Source organism: Alosa alosa, chromosome 2, assembly GCF_017589495.1.
Source record: "Alosa alosa isolate M-15738 ecotype Scorff River chromosome 2, AALO_Geno_1.1, whole genome shotgun sequence".
NCBI classification, from domain to species: domain Eukaryota; kingdom Metazoa; phylum Chordata; class Actinopteri; order Clupeiformes; family Clupeidae; genus Alosa; species Alosa alosa.
This window is the reverse complement of record NC_063190.1, coordinates 16638963-16648575: the sequence shown is the minus strand read 5'-3', so window position 1 is coordinate 16648575 and position 9613 is coordinate 16638963. Positions and strand designations below refer to the sequence as shown.

Genomic DNA, 9613 nt, shown 5'->3' with positions numbered 1-9613 from the left:
AAATATGCCTATAAAAGAGCCACACTCGTTTGAAAACACAACTGGAACACACTGCCAATTAATATTTTATTAAATGATGAGAAGACAAATCAAGTGACAATCACATGAACTGATCGCCATCTGTACCTCTCCAAAGTGCAAGCTTGCTGTTGGGTGAATATACATACCACAATGGTATGTAATAATATTCTATGAAAGGTTTTCCAAACATCTGCTGCGTATTTAGGAGAGGAAGGTTCGGACAGTGCCTTTCACAACGCCTCTGCAGATGGGACACTTGCGCAATGAGGGGGCACACTCCTTGCACACCACCAAGTGTCCACAGGGAATGAAGACGATGTTAACCTCCTTATCCATGCACACTTTACACGTGCGCTCCTCCTGAAGTCGCCTCAGCTGCTCTTCCATTGGTAAATCTGGAGAATACAAGAGGGAGGAGAGAACAAGATGGAAACCACCGGCTTAATGATAACAAGGACAGCAGACTCCATTCAGGCTGCTGAATCTGATTCCCTTTTTTTGTTTGTTTGTTTGTTTGTTTGTTTTTTGTTAAAAATCTGAAAGGAAAAGCAACCCTTCACATATTTGTATACCTGAAAGATCTTGACTCGGTGATGCAGCTTCATTTGACTGGGCTGAAAGTGTAGCGAGAACAACAATTAAACAATTGAGGTCAGTCTTCTGTAAGTAGCTGGAGTTTAGTAGTTTAATATAGACCCCTTCAACTGCATAAACAAACATGTGCATTCCTAAGGCATTTCCGGTGGCACAGAAAGCTAATGGTAACTTGGGGACAAAAAAAAAAAAATGTTGTAGTCATTTTGTAGAGTATTGTGCTAAAGTCCGATTCATTTTCATTTCAAAGTATCTGCGTTGGTTTTGAACATTTCAACCGGAAACCCTCTAGGAACTGATTGAAAGAGTCTATACTACTTAATCTTTGGCAGTTTAACTGGGAGACAAAGACACTCCCTTGTTGCATCACCAAGTTTCATCTCCATGTGTGAGGTGTTCTTAACCAGGTGATCTTGCATGAACCAGCATGATCTTGTATGTTTTTCCCCCCAGGACTTTATATATTTATAATCAAGAAGGTAAATGGTTAATACCCATTAATTCTCTCAAGAGGTAAACATCATTCTTTTTGATCCAATTTCTGAAGACTTCAGCTGCAGCGTTCCCCTTTGACAGAACCAAGTCGATGAGTTGGGCTGTTTGCCGCTTGACTGACGTGCAGTTGCGAATGGTGTCATACTCCTCCTGGGAAATCACTTTTTCTTCCAGTAAATGGTCCATTAAACTTTGCACACTCTTTAATCTTTGCGTCAGGGCTGTGTGGTGCTTTTTCAGAAAGGTAAAGCCATCTAAAAAAGAAAGGTCACGTTAAGTAATGTTTGGACTTTACCTCTCTTGTGATACTATTGTGGGTGGAGGCAAATTACATTCAAATGCACAATGGAAGTTCCACAGCAATTCCCTCCCCTGCACCCACAATAACATTTAGATCATCACTGTTTTCAGAACAACCACTCATTCACTACGTAGTGAATTAGTAAATGTTCTAAACATAAATGATTGTCATCAGCAGACAAGCACTATCAGGATAAGACATATGGTCTAGCTAGGGTTTCCTGTAACATTTCCTTTTTATTTACTGACAATATAGATGCCTTTCTACTGCACAAAATGGAACATGTGAGAACCTAAAACCTGAGTCAGGTGTTACCAGACAATTGAGTCACAAGGTTTGTGTTTACTCAGTGAGCTGACAGGAATTAACAGGAACCAGAGGGGTATTTCACAAAGGCAGAATTAAGACATCCAAGATAAGTGATAAAGCGAGGTTTGACATAGCGTTGTCTGGTCATCCTAGCTCAACTCGTTTCACTAATGCCAATCCAGGATGAGTAGGAGCGACTATGTCAAGCCAGGTGTATGTAATTCAGGATGTGTGCGCGTTCTCGTTTCTGCTCCAAAGTGCCCACGGTTGGAATAAAAAAGACGCAGAAAATAGTCATTCACACAAAGTGAACCACCGCTTTTGATATAGACTAACAATGAAGTAAAGTTATCCTTTTTTGAAAGGGGAATCATGGCTATTTCTGTAAAACAGCAGAAGTAGGCGTGGTAGACCAACTGAATGCAAATTTACGTATGCACCCACGTGTGAGTGCTTCCTTGTCTCGGCACGCAACATCATTAAGAAAGCACTTGCCACTGCAAAGAATGCACATAGTATGATTTACCTTAATATTATAGTTGAAAATACCTTCGAAAACTTGCCCCTCTACTTCCAATCAACTACAGTAGGCTCATTCATTCATCAAACGTCTATCAATAAAATAAGCAAACAATGACTAGGCTACCTAGGCCTATGTTAATAATTCTAAGGCTATCACAATTAAAATAATAACCATATGGTAGTAGGCAGACAATCTGTTTTGTTGCCTGATTGATCCCCGCCTAAAAGCCAAGTCCCTCACACCAGTGTGACAGGAATGTTGGAAAATGAACGTTCTAAAGAATATCTGGGTTCACTCAGAGCCTTATAGATAGATCTATCTATATGGCTCTGGGTTCATTGAATTCAACATAGAATTTTAGAACCTTGAATTGTTGCTAAACAGAATCTTATGTTAGAATGTTCAAGAACCCACACCTTTAAGGGTTAACTGGCCTGGTGTGATTACAGGTTTGGACAAACAAAGGCAGGTCTCAATTAGAAGCTTGGTCTGGAAGTTTTTTTTCCCTTTCTAAACAAGCATTAAAGAGGACCTATTATGCACATGTTCAAAGTTCTTATTTGAACTACAATAGATTTTCATGTTTCAATGTACTCTTCAGCACTATTCATTCCTTGTCTGAAATGCTATGTTATGATGCTATGAGTTCCTGTGCCTTCTGATGCTTGTATTGGAAAAACAAAGTGTTTCAGGTAACTGTTTTCTGTTCACCCCGACACCCAAAAGTGTCTTCTTTAGCCTATTTTTTGAGTGGAGATGGCTGCCAAGTGGCAAGACCTGCCTATAAGGACAATTTTACTAATTCAATATATACCTGATGCCAAGAGTCAATATATCCCTGATGCCAAGAGTCAATATATCCCTGATGCCAAGAGTCAATATATAGACCCTTTCAACAAGGTAAACAAAAACAATGCTTAAACGTTCTATTTGGGCCCCAATCTACTTCCTCTGCATTAAGATAACATATGGAATGTTAAAAAGGAAGTCTTGTGGGGCCAACTATGATGCTGATAATGGAACTCTCTTGAAAGGGTCCATACCTGATGCCATCTCCTCTGCAAAAAGCTCCTTCTCTTCTTCCCTCTTTTCATCTTCTGCACTGAGGAGATCAGACACCAGCTCCTGCACGGTCTTGTAGTTTTCCCCACTGGTGAGGATCTTGCTTTGCACAGTCTGCTTGACCAAGTTGCGTTCAAACCCCATTTCTAGGGCAGACTTCACCACGGGTGTGTTCATCATTACAGCATCTTCTGAACGTTCCTCTCCAGGGCCGAGATGCACAACTATTCAGAGTGAAGGCACGATTAATGGGGAAATTCGGTTTGTCTCAAACATAATAAAAAATATGTTGGACCTGATTGATATTTGGCAGTCTACATCTATACACTTACCTGGTGGATCAACAATCTCACGAGAGTGACCGTCACCATTTGTCAACAGCTGTGGAGCAGAGGCACAGTTAGTTTTGCTCTTATTGCCAACATTAAGGTCTTGTGACTGGAGTTTCACACTTACCTGCTCAAAGAGTCTTGGGAATCTGGCTTGAATTTGGTGGACAAATTCTTGTCCCTTCTCTTGCAAAAGATATTCACACCTGTAGAAGAGGCAAAATACATCCACATGAAACCCATTAGAAAGACATGAGGGTTAATAGCTAAACAGTCACAGAAGTGATAAAAGGTGTATGGTGTAACAAAAATAAAAGTTATAATGAACTTACCTTGGGAACCACTTAGCATGTTCTACCCATGGGTCGTCACCAGATTCCCAGCATCTTAATCCTCCATCGCAGCAAAAGCACTTCACATCATCATTGCGGCCTGTGCCGGGGTGGAAAACAAACAATGAACAATAGTAATACCCAGTGTGACATCTGACAATTAAGGCTTAGCTGCAATTGGGTCAAAGACATATTCTTACCAACATAATAAAATCCGGCCTTGGCAAGTTGGTCTGGGCGAACAGGTATCCTGGAGGGCCAGTTCACAAACGTGAGAAGCCTCTCATCACACTGTTGCATGGCAGAGTTGGACACGTTGGTCAAGACGCTGCTTTCGGCAAGGGACACGTTTTCCGTTCTGTCCCCTCTGACAAAACGGCAGTTGGGATAATGCCTCTGGTGTTCGGACACTGCCCGGTCACCAGGCTCCCAGTTGCTCAGCTGACCTCCACAGGTGAAACAGGCCACGCGGTCACCCTGACCAAGGTAGTAGAAACCAGCCTTGGCTAATTCAGCCGGTGTGATGGTGGTCACGGTCCAGCTCTGGAAGGACTCCAGGCGGTCCTGCTCCCGGCGCATGCTGGGGTTGTGGCAGGTCTGCGGCCGCTGGTGGGACATGTCCTCCACACCACGCGACGTCAGGGGGCTAGAAGGGGCCAGGTTACTGAAGCCCATGTTGAGGTAGCCCACCTGCTCCTCTGATTGGCCAGAGGACGTTGCCGCCGCAGCCCCTGCCACCGCCACTGGCGCGGGCATCTGGGTAGCATTGCGGAGTGGGGAGAAAGCGGAGTGGGAGGACGACAGCAGGTTGGCAGTGGAGGGCAAGGTCTGAATGAACGAGCAGCTCGGAGACAGCTGTTTGTGCCGTTCGGCAGGGCAATCACCTGGCTGCCAGTTGTCTGCGGTCACTTTGCAGCGGAAGCACTGGACCCTGTCCCCAACACCAGTGTAATAGAAGCCAGCACGAGCAAGGCTTCTTTCCGTTACAGCTGCCGTTGAGGGAAATTTGGCGAATGTCGATATGCGGAACAACTCGGAGGAGTTGTCGTACTGCAAGTCTGTGGGGGCACTGTTACGACATAACCCCATTAAAAAGGGACTGTTTTGTAAAATTTCCATTTAAGGACATAAAATAGGGATGCCCATTCAAGGAGAGAGGCTTGAATTAATTAGCTGAGATGATAAAAGATAAACAGCTAAACAGATGGTATCACACACACACACACACACACACACACACATATCTTTCCATGCAGTCTTCCTACTCTCATGCCATCCAAAAAGTTTGGCGACACAAGGTAACCCTAAGATCTCATTTAGGAGTAGAAACTGCAACACACTGCTCATATCACTTAACAACTGAGGTCCAGGAAGAACGACCTCTTGCCCTTTCATTTCAACGAATCACTCCATGCTCAGGACCTACAGCTCTACTGAACCCTATGACAGTCAGAAGACATAAGCCTAAAGCAGGAACTACACTCCCAAGCTCACATGCATTGAGCGAATTCACACATTCCAACAAAAAGGCAAACTGACTATGGCAAAACTTAAAAATGAAAACGATCCTATCAGTGTGGTTGGGACATCAGTCAGGGTCATGTGGAAAGTAAAATGCTTCCCTCCTGTGTATGTTCCCTTTTAGAAACATTATGTTGTTTAAGCCCAATATCTAAAATGCCAAACCGAAAATATAGGTATGATCACAATCATTAAAGCAGGTGAATGTGGTGAGGTGTTAATTCAAGCCTCTCTCCATGATGGGCATCCCTTATTTTGGGGTTTAAGGGTCCATTTTGGAAAAAAATGTCCAATTATGAAATCAAATAATATAAGTTAATATGTTTAAGCGACGTTGAAGAAGTGAGGTTTTCCGATGTCAAAGCCAGTCCAACCTGTGGATAACACAATGTTAGTGAACAATGTGATCAAAAGCATATAGTACAATTCACACAAATCATCTGCTTAAGGGATAGCAATGGCAACTGAGATTGACATATGTTACTGACAGATTTTTTTTTCTATATTTTGACATTTTCAGCAGCCATTATTTGAAAAAAAAAAAAAAAAAACATTTTAGAGCAAATTTGTGCATAACTAGAGATGCCCCGAAATGGAATTTTAGGGCCGACATGATAACCGATATTATCAGTTTGCTGTGGCCATAAATGTAGGTAATGGGTACAGTCTTAGGGGCTGACACTTTGCATAAGATTTCTCCTCATTGCTTGATCCAAATTCTGTTATTGTTGCTCTATATTATGTTGTACGAAAATGTAGTTAATTATCAAAGTCAAATGGTTGCTGGCATAAGTCAGCGGCATTAGTTTGAGCACATTATTGACGTTTTGTTTACATGTGTTCAATAAAAGTCAATGGGAGCTGTAAATTTCTCCGGATGACATGACGGCGGTGTTTCCAAGAGGTGCATATTTTCAAAAAAAAAAAAAAAAGGTAGCTTTGACATATAACATTATATATATATATATATATATATATATATATAAAAAATTTAAAAAGAAAATCATGTGCTATAATATTAGTTGTAACATCTTCTGATATACATTTGAAACAAAAAAAAAATATTTAAATCACAATTTTAAGAGCAAAATCTTAAATTACCAGAGTTGACACTCATTAAATGCTATTGAAAACAGAGTTCAGTGTTTCCCACATAATTAAATTCCATTTGTGGTGGTAGGTTTGCAGAATTAACTTGAATGCAACAGTTTTTAGCAAATTAGCACAGCGTGGTTATGATGCTAACCAGATTTAAGCACAATTTAGTACAACCTGGAAAATCATTATGTGGTGGTCAATGTTGATATTGTGGTGGGCCGCCACAAATAAGTCAATGTATGGGAAACACTGGAGTTGACAGCACATCATTGTCAACTCTGCCATCATTAATTAACAGAGTTGATGATAACAGAGTTGACATTTCCCATCATTTTGTGGCTTAGCTCCACATCCTAACCTCACACTAGTTACCGCATGATATGTATAAAAACCAGAATTTCATGGCTTTTAATCATATTATTGTTTTATAAAAAAAAGTTTCACTCCAACAACGCAATAACAGAGTTGACGAATAATTAATCTATTGTTGGTGTATCCTCAACATCTTGTTCAAATTAATGAGAGAAGAAGCAGTTGCTTTTTAAAGTAGTTTCACAGAGTTAACAAGAAGAACTTTGAGACGGGCAAAAATTATCTTTTTTTTTTATTGCACAATAAAGAAAATAGACATTGTATATAACTGATGTTTAAAGTAAATTAATCTCCAAAAAATGATTAGATAAGATTGTTGACTTGATAACATCATGTTTAGTCAAGTTAAATGCATGACCTAGAAATCTAGACGCACCCTACATGACTGTAGTCGGAGACAGTCAATAATATGGGGTGTAGAAGTCATTTATTTAATATTTTGTGGATAAATAATAATTATAAAGCATTGTTATTGGTGAGAGGTTGTTGTATTTATTAGTATAATTGCCCAAAATTGATTCCATAAAGATTTCTTTTTTTGATCATAACTAAATCTTTATCGTGGAGACGGGAAATGTACCCGAAATTATATAAAGACCCATTCTTCTATAAGTTATCGCCCCCATGCGATTTGAAGCCTGTAGGCCAACTGTCTAATGTTACTGGAATTTTTACCAACTGGCGGACGTCCAACCTAGCCACTTGACATGTTAGGTTTGGGCGAATGTGCCTCAATTTAAGTTAATTATCGTAACTCCCCCCATTTCCACCGGTCCTGTATTTCCACCGTCTTGCGTGTATGTGTCACTTAATATCCATTTCTATACAAACCAAGACAGCGGACTCCTATAGAAACGCAACCACGCACAACATAGGTGTATCTAAATTAGCTATGTACCAAAAATGACATTTTACCGTGACTCGAGGAGCTGTAAACAGTGTTGTAAGGCTGCGTGTGTCACAACCGCTTGGATCTCCAGTGGAATTTTAATTTCACGACGAGAATTCTCGGTCTAACCGTTAATGTGCCGTTGAAACGGTGTAAATAGGCGACCCATCAGGCCAGCACTATAACTCCGAGCGTGGTAAACAAAATCGGATATTTCAGGCAGTAAATGCTCCCGTTAGGAACCAAACCAGATTTTGTTCAAATCTACACAACTATGGCTACTGAAAAATGTAAGGTTCATTTAGTAAATATTATTTTGAAGTGTTAAAAAACATCGTTGTTTTAGAATTTCTGAACAAAAGTGGTGATAATTGGGGGTGTTACGATAGCTATTTGCCCCTTCCCGTCTAAAGTATTACACTATAACGTTACGTTAGCAGAAAGCCATAGAAGCTAGTTAAAATTATAGGCGCCATTACAAGGTCAATTTTAGCGCTGTCTTAGCTTAGCTTAGCTTAGCTATCATTGCCCAGCTAACGTCAACTGCCTCCCTGTGGCAGAACTAAACGTTAGTACCTTTGCCCTGAGTTCAATCCATACACAGACCGCACTTTACTAGAAAAAGACACACAATAACGCAACAAACCTTAGTGCTACCAGTAGGACGGAGATCCGCGTATTAGTCACAACTTGCATTAAAATGGCTTCGCGGAAGCTGCGGGCAGGGTTGACTTCCTGTGCTGTCAGGTTTTAGCAGCTATGGGTTTTACAGCAACTGCTTCTTTCAACTAGAACTATTTTCTGAAAATACTGTAGTAGGTCTAAAAGACCTAGGACTACCACATATTCTTCCTTTTTTTTTTATCAAATAAACAGTATTTTATTATTATTTACAGTTTGTCAGTTCATTTACATTACCTGGAGACGGAGAAGAATCAGCTTAACTTATCACGTTACAGGAGACTGATATGACAAAAAAAACAGGTAAAACCAGTACAACTGGTCAATGGTGAAGTTTAACACTTACCTCATCACTTCTGGTCGACAGAAATGAATTTCGTTTCCAAGTAACCCTCTAACCAAAGCTCTAACTTGCAAGTCAGAGCGGAAGTGAGGACGTGTTGTGTTTTTTTAAAACCACAAAAATGTAGGCGTGGCCAATTCCCTTTCCTCATTGGTTTTTTTTTTATTTGTAATCTTTTATGTGGTTTTCTCTGTCTATGGGTTTTCTCGTCTGTCTTTTTGTCTATTCTCCCTCTCTTCCTTCCCTCCTCCCTCCAGTCTTAGCCCCTCCTTTTAATTAATTTTGTGAACGAACGATAAGAGGATGGTCTCTTCCAAGGAGGGGCTAATGACTGGAAGGAGGGAGGGAGAGAGAGACAAAAAGACATGAGAAAACCCCATTCTGAATCATAGGTACTTTCAAAGATCCTTGATTACTAGCAAGATAGAGCAACGTAATTCGTTACTATGGGAGCAAAACGGGACAGTTCCGGTCTGCATAAGTGGGAGTGTCACCTTACGTCACTAAATAAACTTTCTCTCTTAATAAGCAATAAGAACAGATAAACCTTATTGTGTTCACAGTATTATTGTCTATAATAATGTATGATACCAATGAATCATTCTTTAGGACATGATATGAATAATTTAATTAGTCATGTGAACCGAGCTAGCTAGCTAGCTAACGCTAGCTTAAAATGCTATACAAGTGGATGGGAGTAGCTATGGCAATACAGCTATGCGCTAACAAGTGACTAGTAGTTG

At 40.5% G+C, this 9613-nt stretch overlaps 1 protein-coding gene across 3 annotated transcripts; it reads right to left on the bottom strand.

Annotated features, from left to right (window-relative positions):
• Window positions 1-52: 52 nt before the first annotated feature.
• On the bottom strand, window positions 53-9098 carry birc2 (baculoviral IAP repeat containing 2). 3 transcript variants are annotated; one of them, XM_048228119.1, is made up of 9 exons: window positions 8874-9095; window positions 4167-5861; window positions 3967-4066; window positions 3762-3840; window positions 3638-3686; window positions 3287-3529; window positions 1110-1364; window positions 594-635; window positions 53-416 (listed from the first exon to the last, which is right to left on the bottom strand). In XM_048228119.1, the coding sequence occupies exons 2-9, from the start codon at window positions 5083-5085 to the stop codon at window positions 223-225; spliced, it is 1881 nt and encodes a 626-aa protein (XP_048084076.1). In that variant the 5' UTR covers window positions 5086-5861; window positions 8874-9095; the 3' UTR covers window positions 53-222. The 3 variants fall into 3 exon arrangements, with proteins under 3 accessions (XP_048084076.1, XP_048084085.1, XP_048084092.1); XM_048228128.1 differs by lacking the exon at window positions 8874-9095 and adding an exon at window positions 8493-8586; XM_048228135.1 differs by lacking the exon at window positions 594-635 and having other exon boundaries at window positions 8874-9098.
• Between the last annotated feature and the right edge of the window lie 515 nt (window positions 9099-9613).

Coding starts and splice junctions, on each gene's coding strand:
- birc2 (XM_048228119.1), bottom strand. CDS start 5,085: ATGGAAATTTTACAAAACAGTCCCTTTTTAATGGGGTTATGTCGTAAC. Junction 3,530..3,637: donor TGAGATTGTTGATCCACCAG/GTAAGTGTATAG, acceptor CACTCTGAATAG/TTGTGCATCTCGGCCCTGGA. Junction 1,365..3,286: donor TGCAGAGGAGATGGCATCAG/GTATGGACCCTT, acceptor TTTCTTTTTTAG/ATGGCTTTACCTTTCTGAAA.